This window comes from Mesoplodon densirostris, chromosome 6 (genome assembly GCF_025265405.1).
Source record: "Mesoplodon densirostris isolate mMesDen1 chromosome 6, mMesDen1 primary haplotype, whole genome shotgun sequence".
NCBI classification, from domain to species: Eukaryota; Metazoa; Chordata; class Mammalia; order Artiodactyla; family Ziphiidae; genus Mesoplodon; species Mesoplodon densirostris.
In genome coordinates this window covers 46,074,093-46,100,234 of record NC_082666.1, presented here as the reverse complement: position 1 = coordinate 46,100,234, position 26,142 = coordinate 46,074,093, and the positions used below count along the sequence as shown (strand labels likewise).

At 36.0% G+C, this 26,142-nt stretch overlaps 1 protein-coding gene across 1 annotated transcript in view; it reads left to right on the top strand.

Annotated features, from left to right (window-relative positions):
* The window catches only part of UBE2R2 (ubiquitin conjugating enzyme E2 R2), a 96,074-nt gene that overhangs the window by 54,896 nt on the left and 15,036 nt on the right, over positions 1 to 26,142 (top strand). The window contains exons 2-3 of the mRNA XM_060101811.1: positions 12,612 to 12,698; positions 24,357 to 24,454. Of these exons, the coding sequence (XP_059957794.1) occupies positions 12,612 to 12,698; positions 24,357 to 24,454 (185 nt within the window). The remainder of the gene's footprint in view (positions 1 to 12,611; positions 12,699 to 24,356; positions 24,455 to 26,142) is intronic.

Sequence of the window (26,142 nt, the reverse complement as noted above, 5' to 3'; positions counted from 1 at the left end):
AGTATTTTATTCTCTTTTTTTATATAAATACTTTATTACCAAAATACATGTGAGAATAGAGCATCGTACAGCATACATTTTATTTCTTCCTTTTATTTATTTATTTTTTTGGCTGTGCTGTGGGGCATGTGAGATCTTAATTCCCTGAACAGGGATCGAACCTGTGCCCCCTACAGTGGAAGTGCAGACCCCTAACTAGTGGACTGCCAGGGAATTCCGTATGCCTAAGTATTTTATTCTTGCTGATGTTATTGTAAACAGAATTATTTTCTTAATTTCCTCTTTGAATTCATTGCTATTGTATACTTTTTTTTGCAAGTGATTTTTAGATGTTGATTTTTACATCTTGCAATATTGCTAAATTTGTTTATTAGTTCTAACTGTTTTTGTTTTGTGTGGAATCTTCAGGGTTTTCTATTTATAAGATCATCTCTGCAAACACATAATTTTTTCTAATTTGGAAATTTGGGTGCCTTTTATTTATTTTTTCTTGTCTAATTGCTCTGGTTAGGAATTCCAGAGTGAAGGTATACTTCTGTGTTTTCATCTAGAAACCTTTATAGTTTTAGTTTTGCAGTTAGATCTGTGATCTATCTGTAAATGATGTGAGACAAGGGTCAAGGTTAATTTTTCTATGTGGATATCCAGTTGCTCTAGTACCATTTATTGAAAACACTATCCTGTCACCCACTGAATTGTAGTGTTGTTTTCATTGTAAACTAGGTGATTCTATATATATCTGTTTTTGGATACTCTCTTCTGTACCATTTTTCTGTTTGTCTAGCCTTGTACCAATAACAGTCAATGACTATAGCGTATGGTAAGTCTTGTAACCTAGTAGTGTATTTTGGGAACAAAAAGGCTTTACTTTCTAAGCTGAAAGAAACATTTTTATATTATTCTGTTAAAAAAAATAGAGGACTACCAGTATTAATTAATACTGAGAGTTACTTCTCCTTAATTGTCAGAAGTTTACTTTTAAGAGTCCAGGGGACTTCCCTGGTGGTCCAGTGGTTAGGACTCCATGCTTCCACTGCAGGGGACACAGGTTTGAACCCTGGTCAGGGAACTAGGATCCCACATGCCCCGTGGTGCAGCCAAAAAAAAAAGAGTCCAGAAGGAGCATCAGGGATTTCCTGTTATTTATATTTCATCTTAACTTTAGAATAATTATATTAAGTATCGTAGTAATTCTAAATTAACTTTTTATATTGAGATTTGTAATCAATAAAGACATAATTTCTTGACTTTAAAGCCTGTGGCACATATTATAGCATCACTAGGTATAGCTATTCAATATATTAATTACATACTGTTAATGAACTATTTAAGTTTGTACTGGTGGTTGGCAGACTTTTGAAACTTGCAGCAAGTTGGTAAGAAAACATGTTTTGATTGCTTTTGCTGTCATGTTGGAAACATATCCAATAGCAGATGTGAGCTGATGACATAGCAGAAAAGCTCAGCAGTGGGAGTATCCTCATTTCACACTATCTTCAGGCACTAATCCAAATGCAACAGCAACTCTACATTTGTTGTCAGGTGACCTATTACCAAATATAGTTTTTAGGACTGGGAAGCTTTTTCTTAACTTACTCATATTAATAACCAGGTAGCAGGAATAATTAGAATATATTTCTCTATTCATATTTGTTTTTTGTTATGGTATAGCTGAAATTCCATATGAAAATAATTAGTGGGATAACAAAATTACTTTAATGTTGCACATTGGGTTAGCAAAATTTTGTCCTAAGCTGATGTATACTTTATTTCCATATATTAATGTTATCTAAATTAGTTTTTGGTGTTATGCATTTTAGTGTTTCTTTTTCTTTGCCCAGAAGTTTTTGGTTTTTGTAATGGGTCACATCTGGGGAGAAGATTCTTTAAAGAAGAAAACTATTCTTTAAAGAAACAGGGAAACGTTATAATGAGAGCACATTAAGTTAAAAAGATGAGAGGAGCTAAGGAGTATAAGAAAGAATGGGCAGAAAAGCTAGAGCATGAGGAGACAGTGGAATTGGTGAAGCCCAGTAAATACATGGTTAGACGAAATGATAAACATTGGGGAGATGCTTCTTGGTAGACAGAAATGTGGACTGGAAGATAATCTGTTCCTAAGTTAAAAGTCATCTGCATTTGTGGCTGTACATGCATCTCACCTTTTAATTTTACAACTGAGTGATGAAATGAAATGATGCATATGAAGCATTTAACCCAATGCCTACCATTTAGTACATACGTTTTATTTATGTATGTATGTATGTATGTATTTATGGCTGCATTGCGTCTTCGGTGCTGTGCGTGGGCTTCCTCTAGTTGTGGAGAGTGGGGGCTACTCTTCGTTGCGGTGTGCAGGCTTCTCATTGCTGCAGCTTCTCTTTGTTGCCCAACAAGGCCTCTAGGCACGAGGGCTTCAGTAGTTGTGGCTCGCGGGCTCAGTGGTTGTGTCTCGCAGGCTCTAGAGTGCAGGCTCAGTAGTGGCACACGGGCTTAGTTGCTCCGTGGCATGTGGGATCTTCCCGGACCAGGGCATTGAACCCATGTCCCCTGCATTGGCAGGCGGATTCTTAGCCACTGTGCCACCAGGGAAGTCCCAGTATCATTGGTTTTCAACAGTGATATGTTGAATGATTAAATAAATGAAAATATTAACATAAATGCTCAGTGTGTGAATAACTAAACATAGATGTCTGGTGAGTTCAGTGATTTCATTAAGGGTACGCTTAGGAGTAACCTGAGCATTTTAGAGAAAGCATATGTGGTAATGGTACAGAAAATATTTTGGAGATACTTCTTAGGCGTTTGCAAGTTAGTCAAGAAAGATATAAGGAGCTGCCTTAAAAAAGAGTCAGAGTCTAAATTACTTGTAAAACAATTTGTATGTTTTAAGGTGTGACTTTTCAGATTTATTTCCCATATTTCTTGATACAGTCATATATGAAATTTAAAACTGTACTTCATGAATAAATTTGTAAAAGGTATAAAAGACAACTCTTCAGTACTTAAACCAAAAATCACAAAGCTGAGTTTATTGCTTACTTAAGAGAGTTTTGCTGGTCAAATCACAGTCTCTACACATAGAGCAGACTGCTGATCTTATATAGGGTTTTTGAGAAGTGTGAAGTTTAAGGATTGGTGGATTTTTCACAGTCTTTGTGGGGTTGGCATCAGCTGTGGAAGCATGGGTACTTGGCTGAGACCATTACTGATTGGTTGGTATTCAGAAGTGTGTTCATTGACAGGAGTGTGTTCCCAGTTGGCTGGCTTTCAGAAACAAGGGACCGTTACTGATAGGTTGGCTTGCCAAAACATACTCACCAATAAAAGTTGTTTAAATGGGTTTAAAGTTGGTTCTTGTTCCATGCCTACAGAACTGTCAGGTATTGCTTAAGCAATTTAAAACTGATTCTGATTATATATAGAATGGATAAAAACAAGGTCCTACTGTATGTATAGCACAGGGAACTATATTCAGTATCCTGTGATAAACCATAATGGAAAAGAATATAAAAAAAGTGTGTGTGTATACATATAAATATATATATGTGTATACACACATATATGTAACTGAATCACTTTGTTGTACAGCAGAAATTAACAAAACATTATAAATCAACTATATTTCATTTTAAAAAACTCATTCTGGTGGCTCTTTGTTACTGTGGCAACAAACAATCTATCTTTTGCTGCTAGCATATGAACTCCTTTTTACTCTTGGAGATCAAGGATTGTCCAGTTCTTTACAACTGTTGTTGATTCTTCTTGAAGATGAGGTTTGATCTTTGTCTCCTTGCAAGTGAAATCTGATTTTCTTTTCAAGTGTCTATAAGCATCTTTACCCCTTTATCCAAAGGAAGAGTCATTTCCCCCAACATTATTTGAAATTTTCTCCTGCTTATTTGAAATGTTGCCTTTATTGTTTTCTGAATAACTTATTCTATATCATTGATCTGTGTGTAGTTTGCTTCTTTAATAGCATCTTTGTAGGATGTTTTTCTATCTGCTAGTGTGAACCCCTCCCTGTTATTGGTTTTTATCAAAAACAGTATTATTTTCAAGTATTTTCTCTTTCACATGAACTTTATTATCACCTTGCCAAGTTCCATCATGTTCACTTGGTTAATAGTGGCATCTATTGCTATCATAATGGTATGATTATGCTAGTTATGCAAAGCACTGTAACGCTTTTAAAAAATAATTGTATATTAGTCATCTCATTTCTTAAGCTTTTTGTATGTTTGAAATTTTCCATAATATCAAATTAGAAATAGGAGTCCAGTAAACTCTTTGTGTACCCATCACTCAGCATCCATAATTAACTCATAGCAAATATGTTTAATCTATACCTTATCTACTCCTCTTCACATTATTTTGTAACTGATTTCAGACATCATATCATTTCACTTGTGAATATTTCAGAATGTATTTCTAAAATATGAGCCTCCTTTTAAAAAGTAACCACAATGCTATTATTACAGCTGAAAAAGTTAATTCCTTAGTATCCAGTCAGTGTTCACATTTCCCTTGTTCCTTGTTATAAACTTAAAATAAGTTTATAGTTTGTTCAAATCATACCCTAAGATTTACTAGGATTGGGAATGGATAAGAGCAAGTTTTATACTTAATTAAACTTAAAAATTTTTCACCGATATAATTATGGGTGAACATATATATGAAATAATATGTTTAAATTATTAATAAGGTTCTGAAAAAAAGTAATAGTGGTAAAACTGAATAATCTCAGGGAAGCACTGTAGCAGAATATTCCCCTTGATTTTAACTTCAGCTAAATTCTTTAGGATTGTAAATTCCATGGAAGGAGTTCTTATAACAATTTTAAATAGCCTTACAGGGGTACACCACCCCAGTGTTACCTTTTTCAGTTGTAACATAAGCATAATTTAGGCATGATACATCATTTTTTTTTTTTTCCCCAGCTGCGCCATGTGGCTTAGCTCCCTGACCAGGGATTGAACCTGGGCCACGGCAGTGAAAGCGCTGAGTTCTAACCACTGGACCTCCAGGGAACTCCCAGGCATAATACTTTTAAAAATCAAAAATAGTTTTTGACTTTATCCTGGAGATGCTACTTTTTAAAATTTTGTGGCGATAAGTAGTGTTCAAGGTACAGAGGTAAAGATAAAAGCTCAAAATATTAGTAGATACTTAGAGAAAATATAGAAACCCAATTAACAATAGTAAGTAAGTAATGTTTATTAATTATATATAAGTAAAAAGTAATTAGGATTTGTAAAGCTCTTAGAAAACTGGTTCCATAAGATTCAAGTTCTTAGGTTGGGAAGAATCTCTCTAGTTGTCTTTTCTAAAGCTGGTAGTGTTATAATCAAAAGGCAGGTAAGTAAAAGCTATAAAACAAAGCGAAAATGAGCAGTCTATAAAAGAGGCTTTTTTTTTTTTTTTTTTTTTTTTTTTGCGGTATGCGGGCCTCTCACTGCTGCGGCCTCCCCCATTGCGGAGCACAGGCTCCAGCTAATGAATGGCAGAGCCAGGCTTCAAACCCAGGCAGTCTAGCTTCTTGAGTGGATGTTCTTTACTACTCTTTCATATTGGTGCATGTCATACGTTCTTTGTAAATTTTCGTGCAACCATTCCTAGTTACTCTGCAAAGATTTCTTTTAATATAGTTAGTAGTCTAGGAGGACATTTTTGGGGACCTAAAGATTTGACTAACAATACTAAATTTTATTGATTATTTATTTTTAGAAAGGATAATCTGATTTCCCATAGAAATATGTTAAAGGAGGTTACATTTTCAACGATCAGAGTTCCAATTTTGTATGGAAATTTTTACAATCCTGTTTTATTCAGATATGCATTATATAACTATGTCATCATTACTAAAGCTTTCTAAAGTATATGCATATTCTGGAGATGAGGCTGATTAAATGAAAAAGAGGAAACCACTCCTAACTCCTGTCTTTTATCCGATTCAATCCATCTTTTACGGTGCTGTCATAGAGTCATTTATTCTAAAATAGACATCTTGCCTTTGATTTTCGTTTCCTTTTTTTAAAATTTTATTTATTTATTTATGGTTGTGTAGGGTCTTCATTGCTGTGCGCAGGTTTTCTGCAGTCGCGGCGAGCAGGGACTACTCTTGCGGTTCACTGGCTTCTCATTGCAGTGGCTTCTCTTGTTGCGGAGCATGGGCTCTAGGCACACGGGCTCAGTAGTTGTGACCTACAGGCTTAGTTGCTCCGTGGCATGTGGGATCTTCCTGGACCAGGGCTTGAACCTGTGTCCCCTGAATTGGCAGGTGGATTCTTAACCACTGCACCACCAGGGAAGTCCCTGATTTTCTGACTTTATGTAGTTTCCCACTAAAACACCTAAACAAGGCTTCAACCTACCTTCATCCAGTCTTCTATCTCCTGTAGTTACCACCAGGCATCCCACTAGCCATACCTGACCACTCCACATTCTTTGCACCTGGTGCCTTGCTATTTCCTCTGCTTTTATCCACCCAGGGACCCACTCAAACAACACCTAACCATGGTACCAGTACTTTGTAGGCTTTCAAAGTATACAATTCAGTGTTCTTTTATTCACCAGGTCATACAGCCATCACCACCATCTAACTCCAGTTTATTTCATCACCTCCAAAAGAAACCTCATATCCATTAGCAGTCATGCTCAGTTCTCCCCTACCACCCTTAATGTCCTTTTATTATTCCTGTATACAATTCAGAATCCTGATTGCATTTAGTTGTCATGTCTCCTTAGTTTCCTCCAATATTTGATGGTTTCCCCATCTTTCTTTTTTTTTCATGACCTTGACAGTTTTGAAAAGAAGTGGTCAGGTATTATGTAGAATGTCCCTCCATTTGGGTTTGTCTGATGTTTGTCTCATCATCAGACTGGGTTATGGGTTTTGAGGTAAGAGCACCACAGAGATGAGCTGCGTTTCTCAGCACATCTTATAAGGGAGATCATGATTTCAGCGACTTAACACCAGTGGTGTTAACCTTGATCACTTGGTTAAGGTGTTGTCTGCCAGGTTTCTCTATTATAAAGTTAGTATGTCTTCCTTTCCATATTCTTAGGAAGTGAGTCATTCAGCCCAGACCACACTCAGGGAATTAAACTCCACCTCCTTAATGGGATATATCTACATATATTATCTGGAGGAAGATAATATATGCTGTGAAGAAGATTTGTCCCTTCCCCAATATTTTTTCATTCAATAATTTATACCAATATGTACTCGTTCACATTTATTTTATACCTTGGGTTATCCTCCAATACTATGAATTGCTTTACTTTTGGCCAGTAGGGGCTCTTTCAGGTTGGCTCCTATGGCTTTTTGTTGTTGTTTGCTTTTTGTTTGTTTGTTTTTTGTTTTTGACATGCCTCCATATTTTTTCTGTAGCATTTCCTTACTTTCAGGCACTATAAGATGCTCCATGCTCATCTTGTATTTTCCTTGCCCTACATGTAGAATCAAGTATTTCTCCAAAGAGCCTTGTTTCTTTTTATTAGAAAATGGTATTTTGAAACCAAGATCTGAGGAACTGGGTATTCTTGTTGCTATTGGGGTGTGACTGCTTTTGGACTCCAGTTTTTTGTTTGCTTTAATTTTTATTTATTTATTTTTAAAGATTTATTTATTATTTATTTTTGGCTGCATCGGGTCTTAGTTGCAGCATATGGGCTCTTCGTTGCGGTGCACAGGCCGCTCTCTAGTTGTGGCATGCAGGTTTTCTCTTCTCTAGTTGTGACGCTTGGGCTTCTCTAGTTGTGGCATGTGGGTTTTCTCTTCTCTAGTCGTGGTGCACAGGCTCCAGGGCACGTGGGCTCTGTAGTTTGCGGCGTGCAGTCTCTCTAGTTGAGGCACATGAGCTCAGTAGTTGTGGTGCACGGGCTTAGTTGCCCTGGGGCATATGGGATCTTAGTTCCCTGACCGGGGATGGAACCCGCGTCCCCTGCATTGTAAGCATTGTAAAGCGGATTCTTTACCACTGGACCACCAGGGAAGGCCCTGGGTTTTTTTTTTTTTTATATTGTGATTTTAATGTATATATACAATTCACTCATTTAAAGTACACAATTTAGTGGTTTCTAGTATATTCATAAAATTGTTCAACCATCACCATAATCAATTTTAGAACATTTTCCTCATTCCAAAAGCCCTATACGTTTTAATAGTCACCTCTGTTTCCTCCCAGTTTACCCCCAGCTGTAGGCAACTACTAATCTCTTCTGGACATTTCATAAATAATATGGTCTTTTGTGACTGACTTCTTTCACATAGCTAATGTGTTTGAGGTTCATCCACATTGTAACATATATCAATACTTCATTCTTTTTTTTTTTTTTTTTTTTGGCTGCACCACGTGGCATGTGGGATCTTCCCTGACCAGGGATCGAGTCTGCACCCCTTGCAGTGGAAGCTCGGAGTCTTAACCACTGGACCACCAGGGAGGTCCAGTACTTCATTCCTTTTAACTGCCACATAATATTCTAGTGTATGGACATATACCACCCTTTGTTCATTCATTTCCTCAGGTGATGGACATTTGGGGTTGTTCTACATTTTGTCTATTATGCTACTGTGAACATTTCTGTACAAGTTCTTAAGTGGATGTAATGTTTTCATTTCTCTTGGACATATACCTGGTAGTGGACTTGCGTGGTACATGGTTAACTATGTTTATTCTTTCAAGGAAATGCTAGACTGTTTTTCAAAGTGGCTATACCATTTTGATCCCTTCCAGCAATGTATAAAGCGTTCTAATTTCATGACATCCTGGCCAAACATTTTGTTTGTTTGTTTGTTTGTTTAATTAATTAATTAATTTACTTTTGGCTCTGTTGGGTCTTCGTTGCTGCGCGTGGGCTGTCTCTAGTTGAGGCGAGTGGGGGCTACTCTTTGTTGCAGTGCGTGGGCTTTCTCACTGCTGTGGCTTCTCTTGTTGCAGAGCAAGGGCTCTAGGTGTGTGGGCTTCAGTAGTTGTGGCTTGCGGGCTCTAGAACGCAGGCTCAGTAGTTGTGGCACACGGGCTTAGTTGCTCCGCGGCATGTGGGATCTTCCTGGACCAGGGCTCGAACCTGTGTCCCCTGCATTGGCAGGCAGACTCTTAACCACTGTGCCACCAGGGAAGCCCTGTGCTCATTTTTAAATTGAGTTAATTCTCTTTATTATTGAGTTATAAGCATTCTTTACATATTCTGGGTACATGTCCCTTATCAGATAAATGATTTGCAAGTATTTTCTCCCATTCTGTGGGTTGTCTTTTCATTTTCGTTATGGCGTCTTTTATTCCTTCTGGTATTCCTATTACATGTATCTTACACTTCTTGTAGTTGTCCCACACTCCTTGGATATTCTGTTCTGTTTTCACCCCCCAGTCTTTGTTCTCTTTGCTTTTCTATTTTCGAGGATTCTATTGATAATATCCTCTAGTGCAGAGGTTTTTTCCCTCAGCTGTGTCAGTCTTACTAAGCCCATCAAAGGCATTCTTCAGTGTTTTTATCTCTAGCATTTGTCTTTGGTTCTTTCTTAGGATTCCCATCTCTCTGCTTACATTGCCTATCTGTTTTTGCATGCTGTCTACTTTGTCCACTAGAATCCTTAGAATATTAATCATAGTTGTTTTAAATTCCCAGTCTAATAATTCCAACATCTTTCCCCTGTCTGGTTGTGATAATTGCTCTGTCTCTTCATTTGTGATTTTTCCTTTAGGTATGCCTTATAATTTTTTCATGTTAGTTATCTGTGATGTACTGGGTAAAAGGAACTGCTATAAATGCCTTAGTAATATGGTGGTGAAGTGTGAGGGGAAGGGGAAGAGTTCTGTTCTCCTATGATTAGTTTTCAATCTTTTTAATGAGGCTTTGCCTCTGGACTGTGAACTTTTCAAGAGTTTCTCAGTTTTTCCTCACCCCTTAGGTGGGATATTAGGGCTGGAGTTTTTTCGTAAGATGTTATGGAGAAACCCTAATGAACTTTTGGCCAACCCAATATTTCTCTTTCCCTAGGTCAGTTAGGCTCTGATAATATCCTAGCAAGTTAGGCTGTAACTGGTTTCTCCTGAAGGCAGGCCTTGTTAAAATACAGAGTCCGTTGGTGTATTTCAAAGGATTTAACTCCATTCTTTTGCATGTGAATATCCAGTTGTCTCAGCACAATTTGTTGAAAAGGCCTTTCCCCCCATTAACTTGGCCTTATATTAGTACCAGACTGTCTTGATCACTATAGATTTGTCGTGTTTTGAAACTGGAAAGTGTGAGTTGTCTAACTTTGTCTTTATTTTTCAAGATTGTTTTGGCTATTCTGGGTCCCATGAGTACCAGCTTTTCCATTTCTGTAAAGAAGGCAACAGGGGTTTCCATACAGTGATGCTGAATCTGTAGATAAGCTTGAGGAGGATTACCATCTTAACAGTATTGAGTCTTGCAATCCATGAACATATAATATCATGGATATTTAACATTTATTTAAGTCTTTAATTTCTTTTAAAAATGTTTTGTACTTTTCAGAGTGTAAGTTTTCTATTTCTTTTATTATATTTATTCCTAAGTATTTTATTCTTTTTGATGCTATTATAAATGGAATTTTCTTAATTTCATTTTCAGTTTGTTCAGTGCTGCAGTGTAGAAATATAAATGCCAGTATATTGATCTTTTATCTTGCAATTCTGCTGAATTTGTTATTCTAATATATTTAGTGGGTTCCTTTTGAATTTTCTATATACAGGAATATCTAATTTGCAAATAAAAATAACTTTGCTTCTTACTTTCCAACCAAGATGCGTTTTATTTCATTTCCTTGCCAGCTGGCCTGACTAGCATCTCCAGTACAGTGTTGAGTAGAAGTGGTGAGAGTGGACATCCTTGTCTTATTTCTGAAATTATTTCACCACTAAGTATAATGTTAGTTATAGTTTTGTTTACTACATTTCCTTTTTCAAGTTGAGGAATTTACCTTGTATTCCTAGTTTGTTGGGTGTTTTCAGTCATGAAGGGGTATTGAATTTTTGAGTTATTTCTTAGTGGTTACCCTCGGGATTACAATCAACATCATATAACTGTATATAAGTTCAGTTAATAACCATCTTAATTTCAGTGGTATACAGAAACTTTGCTCCTATGTAACTCTGATCCCTCCCCTTTATTTTGTTTTTTATTGGAAAACAAATTCCTTCTTTGTGTATTTTTTGCCTTTCAATAGATTTATAATTATTATACTATGTAATTATCTTTTAAATTAGGAAAAAAGTTATAAACAAAAAGTACATTTATTGTTTCTTTCATATTTATCCTATACTTACCCTATGTTTTGATTTGTGCTCTTCCTTCATGTTGTTTCATGTACTGGCTAGTGTCCTTTCATTTCAGCCTGAAGGACTCCCTTTAGTGTTTCCTTTTGTTTTTTTTTTTAAATTTATTTAATTAATTTATTTATTTTTGGCTGGGTTGGGTCTTCGTTGCTGCGCACGGGCTTTCTCTGGTTGTGGCAACCAGGGGCTCCTCTTCGTTGAGGTGCGTGGGCTTCTCATCGCGGTGGCTTCTCATTGCAGAGCACGGGCTCCAGGTGCGCGGGCTTCAGTAGTTGTGGCATTCAGGTTCAGTAGTTGTGGTTCACTGGCTCTAGAGCACAGGCTCAGTAGCTGTGGCGCATGGGCTTAGTTGCTCCACAGCATGTGAGATCTTCCCGGACCAGGGCTCAAACCTGTGTCCCCTGCATTGACAGGCGGGTTCTCAACCACTTCCCGCGCCACCGGAGAAGTTCTGAAGACAGAATTTTTGAGGATCCTGACTCTGCCATTTTCACTGCTGTCCTTAGCTTATTTATTCTTACCTTGTTCTTTCATTCCCTTCTTCACTCCCTTTTACTAGTACTGTTAGATGAGAATTTGTCTGGATTTTTTCATATGTGAAATGTGGGATACTGCCAAGGACATTCACTGTAGCAGTATTTACAATAGCAAAAGAGTGAAAAACAACCCAGCTGTTCCAAAATAAGGAAGTAGTTTTTTTTTTTTAAGGGTTCATCTATATATCTGTATGATGGAACATTATGCACATACTAACAATCATATATACAAAGGAAAATGTTTATGATATGATACAGATGGAAAAAACAGAGTATAAAATAAAGTATATTCAAGTTTTTGAAAATAAGTTTTGTAAAGAGATAAGCATATATAAGCATCAAAAACTCTTGGAGGAGCCATATCAAAATGGAAGCATTTGTTACTTCTGGGTGGTAAATGGTGTTAAGTAAAACAAATTATCTTTGTTCTGTATTATGTACCATAAGGTTGTATTAATTATTTTTTGTTACTAAAATAAAATGTACCCATTAATGTGACACACATATTAAACTGTTTTTCATTCATGTGTTCAGTTATATAACTGTTGAGCTTTGGCAATTTAACATTAATTTTTATAAATATTTAAAGAGATAGTTAGAACACATGCTAATAATAACCCTGGCATTGGGGATAACAGAATATATATGAGCTATTTTAATCTCCATAGTCTACTGTGTAGAAAGGAGTTTTGTTGTGCTGGAGTATATCAGGGTGAATTGTTAGATGAATAACCCTGTAGTCTTACTAGCATTTCATTCTTTTTCTTTTCAGGCGCATATTAAATTTCCTATTGACTACCCATATTCACCACCTACCTTCAGATTCTTGACCAAAATGTGGCACCCCAACATTTATGAGGTAAGAGATGTCTATCATGAATTTCTCTGAAGATTTATTTAAGATACTATCCTTTAAAATAGCCTCCATAGCTCGGTATGCTGTGGTAGTTATGCTGTAGCCACAGAGAAGTATTCATGGTTTCCCATTTTTGGTTAGCAGTCTGTAGTTGAATTGCTCAAAAATGGAGGGTAGTTTTTTAATACCAGTGTATATTATGGTTAATTTAAGGTTGAGGCTTTAAACCTTTGCTGCTCATTGCTAAGATTATAATTCATATTTGTTAACATTTGCATTTTTTAAAATTTAGTAGATAAAGTCATATAAACTTATTTGTGTACCTATCCTCTAGCTTCACAGCAAGGGTTTGTTTGTTGCTTTGATCAGAGATTCAGCTTTGGGACAGGAGGGTGTGGGAATTTATCTTACTATATTTGTACTGGTGTCCTTTAAGGAGTTGCTGCATACCAGTTGAGAGCCTCTTTTGGAATAAATCCAAGGTTAGGTTCTTCTACTAGACAATGCCTGGAAAAATAATTTGTAGCTTTTTTGATGAAATGTACTTAGCTTTGTGCTAATTTATAAGGATTCTGGAACAATGCATTATGTTTCTCAGGATATATGACAAGGCCCACTAAAATATCCTTTGAGTCTACTCCTTTACCATTCTGTAATCTTTTTCATTGCAGTAGTGCTGTGAAGTTGTAGCTGAGGCCAAGGCATTAAAATTGTTTTTTAAAATTTGAAACCTTAGTCATAGTTCTTTTTTTGGTCAGGTGGTTATTGGCAAGCACCTTTGCTCCAGAAACAGAGTTACAGAGCCTTTAAAATGCTTATAGGCAAGGGATGGAGAACTTACTCTATAGTCCTGAATTTGGATCTCAGTCTATAAATGAGCACACTGGGGTAGCTTTATTATTTTTCACAACCTGCTTTTTCTGTCAGGCATTATCTTCATTTTTCTTTCCTTCTTAAAACAGGACAAACTAGTGCTCAAAAGGTGATGCATAGTAACATTTCCAGAAATAGGTGCCCAGAATATTGTTTTCTTTAGTATCTTTAGTATTTGACGTAATCATAATACAAATAAACAACAATGAATATGTTGTACTATTCTATATAACAAAGTTATCCTGTTGTAGGGAGAGACTATAGAAATAATTCACTGTTCATAAGTTCAAACTGGGTTTAATACACATAGAAATATTTTTCTGTCCCTGTCCATTTAATAATCAAAAATTCTTGCCTTCAGAACTATGTGGTATAAAAGCAACTATACTCCAATAAAAATTAATTTAAAAAAATTAAAAGGAACGTGAATTCAAGAAAAAAACCCAACTATGTGGTATGTACAGATTTTTTAGATAGCAAAAGAGAAGTGAGAAGACTCAAGCTTTTGTCTCGCTACTGAGAGCTAATTCACCTTAGAGCCGTATATTCGCCTGTTTCCATCTCAGTTATCTAATTCTCAAACCCTTCTCAGCAAAGAAGCAAAAAGGAAAAAAAAAAAAAAACAGAATAAAGGATTCAAGGCTCTTTCAGAAGAAGGTGTAGGTAGACACACTCCCCTTTCCACTGCTTTTTCACCAGTTAGGTAGGCTATTTAGTTCTGTCTCTTAAGATTTAGCATTGGATCACTATTTTTAAAAATATTTTTCATATTCATAACAAAAATTTCAGCAGTAAAATAATACATGCATATCTTACAAATATGCAGTTGTTTTCCATGCCATAAAAGTTCTGTTTTTAAAGAAGTGTTAAGTCATAGTTAGGAATTAAATTTGATATAATCAAATGAGTCACAAGAGACTCTTCTCACAAATTAATAATATGTTAATTTACTTTACTACATTCTGGAAATGGTATCAGAATTGAACTTTTTGAGGGCCCAAGTCAGTATTTGTGATTTTAGACATTAGGGCTCATGGTTCTTAGCCAAAGGGATATTCCAGGAAGTTGCTCTCTCCTCATCCATCTTATGTTTTCACCTAGAAACACAATGGACCTCAATGTCAAATTGCTCTGGTCACCAAATTGTTTACTGCAGTTATTTGTAATAGAACTGGGGATGAAATGGGGGAACAATGGCAACAATGTCAACAGCAACAAGACAAAAATACAAAAGGAAAAGCCTACTCAAATGCCAAAACATGTGAATTGATGAGTTTTTGTATCTTAATAACTTCATGAGTATTAAAAATATCATAAGGACTATTTTTGGTAGAAAATAGTTTATTTTATCAAGTTTTTAAAACTATAAGAGTTTTGGTTACAGTTTTATTAAATACATTCACAGACACATTACTGCAGCCCCCAAAGTTATAAATACTGCTGTGTTATATGAATGAATATAATTAATTTAACATTTGTAATATCATTGCCACATTTGTGAAATTTATAAATACCAAGGGGAAGCTTGGAGAACAAAAGAAATTTAATATGAGCTTGTCACCAATGATCATACTGCACAGTCTACTCCTTTTTGCTTCATAATATGTTGAGTGATCTCAATAATAGTTTCCTGGTTATGTTTGTTACTGTGTGCTCAGAAGTAGATAACCAATGAAGCCCATTTGCTTCACAAACTATGTATTAAAATGAAGTTTTTGTGGGCTTCCCTGGTGGTGCAGTGGTTGAGAGTCTGCCTGCCGATGCAGGGGACATGGGTTCGTGCCCCGGTCCGGGAAGATCCCACATGCCGCGGAGCGGCTGGGCCTGTGAGCCATGGCCGCTGAGCCTGCGCGTCCGGAGCCTGTGCTCTGCGATGGGAGAGGCCACAACAGTGAGAGGCTCGTGTACCGCAAAAAAAAAAAAATGAGGTTTTTGTACACTCTTCACTGTGAACTTCAGAGCTGTGGCAACTCAGAATCTCACTGCTCTTAGTATGTATTTATTTAAATAATTTTTTTGGTAATAGACTAATAGTTAGAATAGTTTTAGTTTTGCCACAAAATTAAATGGAAATTATACAGAAGTATTTAACATTTGATGATCCTTTTAGTACTAGTGAGTTGTAGGACACAGTATGGCTCTTTCTTTTAAAAATAATAAAGATGTTGGATGTTACAGATCATTTTTCCTGTATAGTGTTTACAGATGAATTTCACAGGTGTAGTCATGAAATAAATGTTACAGTAAGATGGTGTATTTTAGGATACTTGATAGCCAGTAGGAAAATATTTTACTGTTTTACGTAAGGTTCTAGCTCTGAAGAGTTATTCTTGTTTCTAGACTCAGATGATTCTCAAGGCATTATACTAATCTCTGTAGCTACTGACACTGCAAGGATATACCAATTTGGCTACTATTCCACTATCATTAGGGCATGGTATTCTTAAATGTTATTGTTTTAATAATGATTAAAAATAGATCCTACTGTTTTAAAATAACTCCGGCTGCCATAACAAAATACCATAGATGCAGTGGCTTACAACAACAGAAATTAACTTTCTCACGGTTTAGGAAACATAGTTTCTACTGAAGACTCCTCCTGGCTTATCTCTGTGTCTTCATGTGGCTTGAGAGGAGAGAGAGCACAAGTTAGCTCTCTGGTGTCTCTTACAAGGTTTTTTTATTATTTTTTATTTTTTTATTTATTAATTATTGGCTGCATTGGGTCTTCGTTGCTGTGTGCGGGCTTTCTCTAGTTGTGGAGAGTGGGGGCTACTCTTCATTGCAGTGCACGGGCTTCTCATTGTGGTGGCTTCTCTTTGTTGCAGAGCACGGGCTCTAGGTGCACAGGCTTCAGTAGTTGTGGCACACAGGCTCAGTAGTTGTGGCACATGGGCTTAGTTGCTCCATGGCACGTGGGATCTTCCCAGACCAGGGCTTGAACCCATATCCCCTGCATTGGCAGACAGATTCTTAACCACTGTGCCACCAGGGAAGTCACTCTTAAAAGGTTTTAAAAAGGTTTTTGCCAAGTCTGCAGAGCAATTGCATTTTGGAATAGTAAAATTTAGGCTATGTAAGTGGAAAATGGGTCTAATTACGTATAGTTTATGATCTTTGTATTTATTTATATGGTTGATAGGCCATTAGGAGTGAAGTGGATGAGACCCACAATCAGCGCTTCGAAAACTGAAAACTCAATGTATCAAGAAGTCCTTTACAATAAAGCTGTAATTATAAATTATATTTTGAAATTACACAGAAAAGATCAGGTAAAAGCAAAGATACTGTGTCAGTTGGGAGTCTTCAAAGAAACAGAACCAATAGGATATATAGAGATATATGTAAGAGGAGGTTTATCATAGGAATCGGCTCACGTGGTTATGAAGACGAGAAATCCCACAGTCTGCCTTCTGCAAGCTATAGAGCCAGTAAATCTGGAATTATAATTCAGTTTGAGGCCGTAGGACTGGGAGCTGTTTGCATGAGTCCCGGAGTCCCAGGACCCAAGAACTAGGAGTTCAAATGTAGCAGCAGCCCAAGAAGAGAGAGAATTTGTCCTTCCTCTGCCTGTTTGTTCTGTTCAGGCCCTCAGAGAATTCGATAATGCCTATCACATCATCATGATGAGGGCAAGTCTTTTTTTACTCAATCTACTGATTCAAATACTAATCTTTTCCAGAAACACCCTCACAGATATACTCAGAAATAATGTTTTGCCAGCTATCTGAGCATCCCATAGCCCAGTCAAGTTGACACACAAAATTAACCATCACAGATAGCTCTCTTTTTCTACCATTCCCCCCTTGTCATCCACATTATGGTCCTTCTATACTCTGTGTACATCATTATGTTCTCAGGGGGTGTAATTTGACTGGCACTACACTTGAATCCTTGAAATAGCAAGTTGTTTATAGTAAGGGTTTACGCCCTTCTTATTTCATTACACGTAGTAAAATTATATTTAGATAGAAAAACAATGGTAGCCTAGCTGGTTCTGCTTCATCTCCTCTGATCATTTAACACACATTTTTCTCTCTAATTAAATTATTATTCTTTTCTCTGTTCAGTGGAATTATCTGAGCTTCTGTGGTATTTCCGTAATTTCTTTGAGAATTTATTTTAATGTTTTTTCCACCCAAGAATCAAATAATGAACCCCCCAAAATACATAAGGATTGATTACAAAGTTGGAATACTACATTCTCTGATGATCTTTCAAGACTAGGACAAACTGCTTTAGTTCATCATTCTTGAACTCATTTCATATAAATTTTAAATACAGAGTTTCTAAATTATAAAATATTTAGCATGCGTTTTGTTAAAATGCTTTGATTTCAATATCTATGTTATAAACATACTAAAATATTAAGTTTAAACCCACTAATTTTTTTTAATTTTGAAATAATTTTGGACTGAAGAGTTTCAAAACTAGTACAGAAAGTTCTCATATACGTACCTTTTACTCATATTCTTCTAATGTTAATATCTTTTACAACCATAGTACATTTATCAAAACCAAGAAATTAACTTTGGTACAATACTATTAAGTAAACTAGACTTCATTTGGAATAAAGTATGGCATGGGGAACCTAAAACATGTATTACTTGTCCTTAGCTAGGTGAGACAAACTCTGTTTCTGTATTGTGTTATTAAACCATCAGAAACAACATGCTTGAACTCTGATCTTAATTCACATAAAGGTGCTGAGTGCTGTGTTATAAGATTTTGTTATATTATCAGAATTTATTGTCTTCATTTTTTAAAATGAATTTGATGAACATTTTAAATTTACATAATTTTTACTCAGTTGTCTTTAAGAAGGGACCTGAATAAAACAAATTCATTCAAATGAATGAATGCTTGCTTAATCAGCTAATCAGAAATGTGTTATGCAATATATTTTATTTGCTTTAGCTATTAGGATAAATTGACAGAAATAACTTCCCTTTGGTACCTGGTAAAATATCTTTGTTTTCTTTCAGTGGTTTTTGTCATTAAAATAACTAATCATTAATTGACTTGTAAAATATTCTTTATTTCTAAAATATTAGAGAAAAGTTTAGTGGTAGAATGTTCCTATAAAACTTCTAAAGTCTACAATGTGAGTTTCATCTTGGTTTATATGAACCAGATGAGTAAGGTAGAAAGTAAACAGAAATCAGAAGACTTTGATCTGGTGTTGAAAGTTTTCCTAGTAAATGTAATTTAGTATTACACATTATTAAAGGTTTGAATTCTATTGTGTGCTTGTTTAGATTTCGATTTTGCTTCTTTTTCCTCGTATTTTTTTCTTTTAAAAAATGTAAATTAGGATGCCAGTTTGCTCTATGAAGATATATATACCTTAAGGATTTAACTATAGATACATTAGCCACCATTTAGAACATGATGATATTTGGGCCACCAAATTTGTCCTTTTTAGAGCTGAGCTCTGGTTTGTAAATAATTTGTGACATGCAGGATTTTATGTATTTTTATGTAATTATATTCATGGATTTGCAGATATTATGCATTCTCTCTAACTTTAAGGTATAGGGAATAGGTTTCTCTAGGCAGTGATGTCCCCAAATTTGGCAGCTTATCAGAATCTTGTGGAACAGTTGTTAAAAATAAAGAATGCTGGAGATTTTGGTTTGATTGGATTTAGATAGGGCCTAGGCTATATAGCCTTCATTTTACATCTTAGAACTGCCTTTCTGGAGGCCTAAAACTTCTCCCATTAAAAAAAAAAAGGCCGAGGGGGCTTCCCTGGTGGCGCAGTGGTTAAGAATCTGCCTGCCAATCCAGGGGACATGGTCCCTGGTCCAGGAAGGTACCACATGCCGCGGAGCAACTAAGCCAGTGCGCCACAACTACTGAGCCTGTGCTCTAGAGCCTGTGAGCCACAACTACTGAGCCCGCACGCTACAACTACTGAAGCCCGCGTGCCTAGAGCCTGTGCTTTGCAATGAGAAGCCCGCACACTGCAATGAAGACCTGACGCGGCCAAAAATAAATAAATTTATTTAAAAACCCAATTTATTGAGATAAAATTTCACATACATAAAATTAACCATTTAAAGTGAACACAATTCGGTGACATTTAGTACATTCCCAGTGTGGTACATCTAACACCTCTATTTGTAAGGCATTTCCATCACTCCAACATAAAACATATTACCCATGAAGTGATTATTCTCCATTCCCATTTCTCCCTAGTCTCTGACAACCACCAGTCAGGTTTATGTCTGTATTTATCCATTCTGGGTATTTCATATAAATGGAATCATATAATATGTGACCTTTTTTGTGTGGCTTTCACTTAGCATAATGTTTTGGAGGTTCATCCATGTTGTAGCATGTATTAGTACTTCATTCCTCTTCGTGGCTGAATAATTCCATTGGTTTGATATATCACAGTTTATCCATTTCTCTATTGATGGGCATTTGGTCTGTGTCCACCTTTTTTTCTTTTTAACATCTTTATTGGAGTATAACTGCTTTACAATGGTGTGCTAGTTTCTGCTGTATAACAAAGTGAATCAGCTATAGGTATACATATATTCCCATATCTCCTCCCTCTTGCATCTCCCTCCCACCCTCCCTATCCCACCCCTCTAGGTGGACACAAAGCACCGAGCTGATCTCCCTGTACTATGCAGCTGCTTCCCACTAGCTATCTATTTTACATTTGGTAGTGTATGTATGTCCATGCCACTCTCTCACTTCATCCCAGCTTACCTGTCCCCCTCCCCATGGCCTCAAGTCCATTCTCTACATCTGCGTCTTTATACCTGTCCTGCCTCTGGGTTCTTCAGAACCATTTTTTGTGTGTCCACCTTTTGTATATATAAATAGTGCTGCTATAACCATGTATATACATGTACTTGTTTAAATACTTTTTCACTTCTTTTGGTTGTATACCTAGGAATGGAATTTCAGGAGTCAAATTGTGATCCTGTGTTTTACTTTTTGAGGAACTGCCAAACTGTTCTATAGCAGATGAACCCCCTCACCAACCACCAGCAATTTATGAGGGTTCCAGTTTCTCTACATCCATCCTTATTTTGCATTTTTAAATTTTAATTATAGCTATCCTAAGGGGAAATGATGTGATAACTCACTGTCATTTTGATTTGTATTTCCCTAATGACTAATGATATTGAGCATCCTTTCATGTGCTTATTGTCCGTTTATGTATCTTCTTTTGAGAAATGTCTGTTCAAGTCCTTAGTTCATTTTTTAATTGGCTGGTTTGTCTTTTTGTCATTGAGTCATAGAAGTTCCTTATATATTATGGGCATTAAATTCTTATTAGATGTATGACTTGCAGATACTTCTGTATTTATAGGTTGTTTTTTTCACTTTCTTTGGTAATGTCCTTTGCACAAAATTTTTTCATTTTAATGAGGTCTAGTTTATCTTTTTTTGTTTGCTTGTTTGTTGCTCATGCTTTTTGTGTCGTACCTAAAAAATCCATTGCCAAATCCAAGGTCATGAAAATTTTACACACACACACACACACACACACACACGTTTTTTAAGAGTTGATGATTTTAGCTCTTAGATCTTTGTTCCATCCTGAGTTAATTTTGTATATGGTATGAGGTAGGAGTTCAGTTTCCTTCTTTTGTTTTTGGAAATCCAGTCCCAGCATCATTTGCTGAAGAGACTGTTCTTTCCCCATTGAATGGACTTAACCATCTTGTCAAAAATCAATTGGCAATGTATGGGTCCGTTTATGGACTCTCAGTTCTATTGCCTTGGTCTATATGTCTATCATTATGCCAGTCCTAAACTGTCTTCTTGTCTGTAGCTTTATAGTAAGTTTTGAAATCAGGAAGTGTGAGTCCTTCGACTTGATTATTCTTCTCCGAGATTGTTTTGGCTATTGTGGGTCCCTTACATTTCCATATAAATTTTAAGAACAGTCTGTCAGTTTACACAAAAATGGAAGCTAGGATTTTGACTGGAATTGCATTGAATCTCTAGCTCAAACTGGAGAATATTGCCAACATCAAGTCTTCCTACCCATGAATGCAGGCTGTTTTTCTATTTATTTAGGTCTTCTTTAATTTCTTTGAGCAATGTTTTGTAGCTTTCTGTAGCTTTTTGTAGTCTTCTTTAATTTCTTTGAGCAATGTTTTGTGGCTTTCTGTGTACAGGACTTTCACCTCCCTGGTTAGATTTATTCCTAGATATTTTATTCTTTTAGAGGCCATTATAAATGGAATTGTTTGCTTAATTTGGTTTTTGTTGTTAATATTTATCTATTTAATTGTTCTGGGTCTTAGTTGCAGCAGGTGGGCTCCTTAGTTGTGGCATGGGAACTCTTAGTTGTGGCACACATGTGGGATCTAGTTTCCTGACCAGGGATTGAACCCCCCAGCCTCCTGCATTGGGAGCGCAGAGTCTTAACCACTGTGCCACCAGGGAAGTCCTGCTTAATTTTGTTTTTAGGTTATTCATCACTGGTGTATAAAAATGAAACTTTTTTTTTTTTTTTTTTTTGCCACGCTGCACAGCTTGCAGGATCTTAGTTCCCCGACCAGGGATCGAACCCGGGCCCTTGGCAGTGAAAGTGCGGAGTCCTAACCACTGGACCGCCAGGGAATCCCAAAATGAAACTGATTTTTGAGTGTTGATCTTGTATCCTACAATTTTGCTTAATTGATTAGGTCTAGTAGCTTTCTTGTGAATTCTTTGACATTTGCAATGGAAATAGATTTACTTCTTCCTTTTCAATTTGTACACTTTTAAATTTTCTTTTTCTTCTCAAATTGCTCTGGCTAGAACTTCCAGTACAGTGTTAAATAGCAGTGGTGAAAGTGGATGCCCTTGTCTTATTTCTGATCTTAGGAGGAGAGTTTTCACCATTAATTAAGTATGCTGTTTATTAGCTGTGGGTTTTTTGTTTTTGTTTTTTTAAATAAATTCCCTTTACAATTTTAAGTTAGCTAGAAGGTAACTATAGTTTTCTGAGTGTTTTTATTATGAGAAAGTGTTGGGTCTTGTCAAGTGCTTTGTCTACATCAGTTGAGATGCCCATCTTTTAATATGTCATTTCTAAGTACATATCTATTTTTGTCATTTCACTACTAAGAAATTTTACTTACACACATATTAAACTCTGAACAAAGTAACATACTCCTCTGGCCTAATTTTTGTGCTCTATTTTTCATTCAAACTGTGTTCTTCACTCCTGTGGTAGGTAGAATAATTGTCCCTCAGAGATGTCTACATTCTAATCCCTGGAACCTGTGTTATGTTAGATTACATGTTAAGAGGAATTAAGGTTGCGTATCAGATGACTTTAAGATTATTCTGGATTATCTAGGTGGGCCCAGTGTAATCACAAGGGTCCTTTAAAGTGGAAGAGGTAGGGTAGGCAGAAAATGAGAGTGAGGAGATGTGACTTTGGAAGAAAGGCTCAAAAATGCAACATTGCTTGCTTTGAGGATTAGAGGAAGGCGGCCAAGAACAAAGGAATGTGGGTGGCCTTTAGAAGACAGAAAGGGCAAGGAAAGGGATTCTTTCTTAGAGCCTCCAGGAAGGAATGCATTGCTGCCCACGCATTGACTTTAGCTCTGTGAAGGGCAGTGTCAGACTTAAACCTACAAAACTGTAAAATAATAAATTTGTGTTGTTTTAAGCCACTAAGTTTGTGGTAATTGGTGTAATAATACAAAATAAATGTAACTGCCTGAACATATTTATGATGCTGGTTTCTTCAGGCAATCTCATGTCTGAATTTCCCTTAGGTTATTAAAATTGTAATCATTATTGAAAGCCCATCTCAAAGCTTCCTCAACGATTAAGCTTTTTGTTTTTCTTCCACACCATCTCCCAGGTGTCCTCTCCAAATATACCTAGTTTCTCTCTCCTTGTTTCTGTAGTGCTTTTTTACCTTCCTCATGTTATCTAACAATACAGAGTTTTGGAATATAGTATTCGGTATTGGCTTTATTAAAATTTTATTCTCCTTTAAAAAATGTTCTGTTATCTTGGTGTGTGTGTATTTATGTGTAAATTTGGGTTTATATGTAAGATTTTTTTCACTTTATATGGTTACACCTCTAATGTTTTAAACATTTGAATCTTTTGTTTCATTTTAGACCTAGAGATAGGCAACTGTATCGTTCTCAGTCTTGTCTTTTCTGTTAACAATCTGTATTGCATGTGGTAGGTAATCCATATATGTTTGACTTCAAATGTACTTGTAATTTAGGTCCTATAATTTAAATTTATGTACCAGAATATTATAGTGGTGAATTCTTCTATCCATATACTGAGGGAGTTATATATAATTAAGTTGTTGTGAGGCATGTGTCAGTTTATATAAACCATATTTATTGAAACCAGTGATTAATATTAAAGGTGATTATAGCTTCTCTCCAGGCAGATTTTAAGCAAGGTCAGATTTTTTTTTGTTTCTTTTAATGTTAGATGTGTGAAAATAAAGAGAGATTTAGTTGCTTCTCAAGACTCTTGAATCATGATTTATCATGTTTGTCTGTTTCTATTTTTAATGATTTGTTTTAGAAGGATGGTGTTACAGACGCAGTGTTTCTTTTTTTAACTAAGAAATGTATTTTGGAGATTGGTCAAAATGAATATTTATAATATAAAAAAATGTTTAATTCTTCTTTATCATTGATTCCAAACAAGAAGAAAAAGCAGGATTGTTTACTCCCCTAATGGTAAGAAAACAAGTCTAATAGGAGTAAAAGAAATTTCAGCGGAATTGATATTTTTTCAATAACATACTTTTGAGTGTTTACTGAATGTGATATTTGTGTCTCGTAGAATGGAGATGTATGCATTTCAATTCTTCATCCACCTGTAGATGACCCACAGAGTGGAGAACTGCCCTCTGAAAGGTGGAATCCTACTCAAAATGTCAGGTAAGGAATTACATAAGGAATAATCTGGTTTTTAGGTGGCTCTTAAGATTGGATATTATCTTTTAACAAGTACAAACGAATCCTTTCTATATTTGGTTGTTTTGTCTTCTACTGGAGCTTTAAGTAGCATGTATGCCTCATTTTGAAGAGTTGTATTTCTGGAGTAATAATGCATATGTTACTCATTTCTCTGTGTTCACTTTGGAAGAATTTTTCTACTCTGATTTCTTCCTCTTACATTATCTGAGTTCCATCCTGCTGCTTTGGATTTCATGAGTTCCATGTTTGGATTGGTTGCTTCCTTATTCTAGGATTCTTACTACTTTTTGCTGAAAAGTCTTAGTCTTTACACTTGTTTATCCATTCACCAGTTGATGGACATTTGGATTGTTTTCCTCTTTTTGGCTATTATGAATAATGCTGCTGTGAACATTGTGTGCAAGTTTTTATGTGTACATACGTTTTCATTTCCTTGGACATATACCTGGAAATGGAATTGGGGGTGCATAACTCAGTGTTTAACTTCTTGAGAAACTGCCATATTTTCCAACATGGCTGCACTGAATTTTAGAGCATTCCCACCAGCAGTGTGTGAGAATTCTAATTTCTCCACATCTTTGTTAACACTTGTTATTTTCCATGTCTTTTATTATAGCCATCCCAGATGGTGGACGTGGTATTCTCATTGTAGTTTTGTCATCAGTGTGTTTCTTTTAAAATAACTGTCAAAATTTTAGAATGGTTTTAGATTTTTAGAAAAATTATGAGGAAAGTACAGATAGTTCCCATATTCCCCACACCTGCCAGATTTCTTTGTTATTAACATCTAACATTCATTTGGTTCATTTATTACAGTTAGTGAACCTGTATTAGTACATTATTATTGATTAAAGTCCATACTCTTTCATGTTTCCTTAATTTTTACCTAATGTCATTTTTCTGCTCTGAGATCCTCATTCATGATAGATAGCATATTATATTTAATAGACAGTTCTCCTTAGACAACTGCAACAGTTTCTTGGACTTTCCTTGGTTTTGATGACCTTAACAATTTTGAGGAATACTGATCAGGTATTTTGTAGAATGCACCCCAAATAGGATTTTTTTTGATGTTTTTCTGGAGTTATGAGTGTAATACTGGAGTTATGAGTGTTGAGGAGGAAGACATGAAGGTAAAGTACATTTTCATCACGTCATAGCAGGGGTACATACTGTCATCCTGACTTACCACTCTTGATGTTAACATTCATCACCTGGCTGAGACTCTTGTTTTTAGGGTTTCTCCTCTGTAGAGTTCCTCCTGTCCCCCTTTCTGTTCTGTATAAGGGAAGTCCGGTGCAGCCCACACTAAGGAAGGGGGAATTAGACTCCCGCAAGGCTGAGATATCTGTATAAGTTACTTCAATTCCTCTGCACAGGAGATTAATCTGCTCTCCCCCATTTACTCATTCATTCATTTTGTTAATCATTTTTAATGATCTGGAAGCTAGTAACTCAATTAGAATCTCCATTTTTGTCAAAAGCAAAGAACTTGAAGCTTCCTGATGCACACAAGGATTTCTTACCTGTCTCTTATCAAGTTATGTGTTTGCTTCCCACTTTCTGAGAAGAGTAGACCAAAAAGTCTATTCAAGACATATCAAATACTATTGATTATGCTGGTTACTCATTTCTTTAGGTACTTTGTT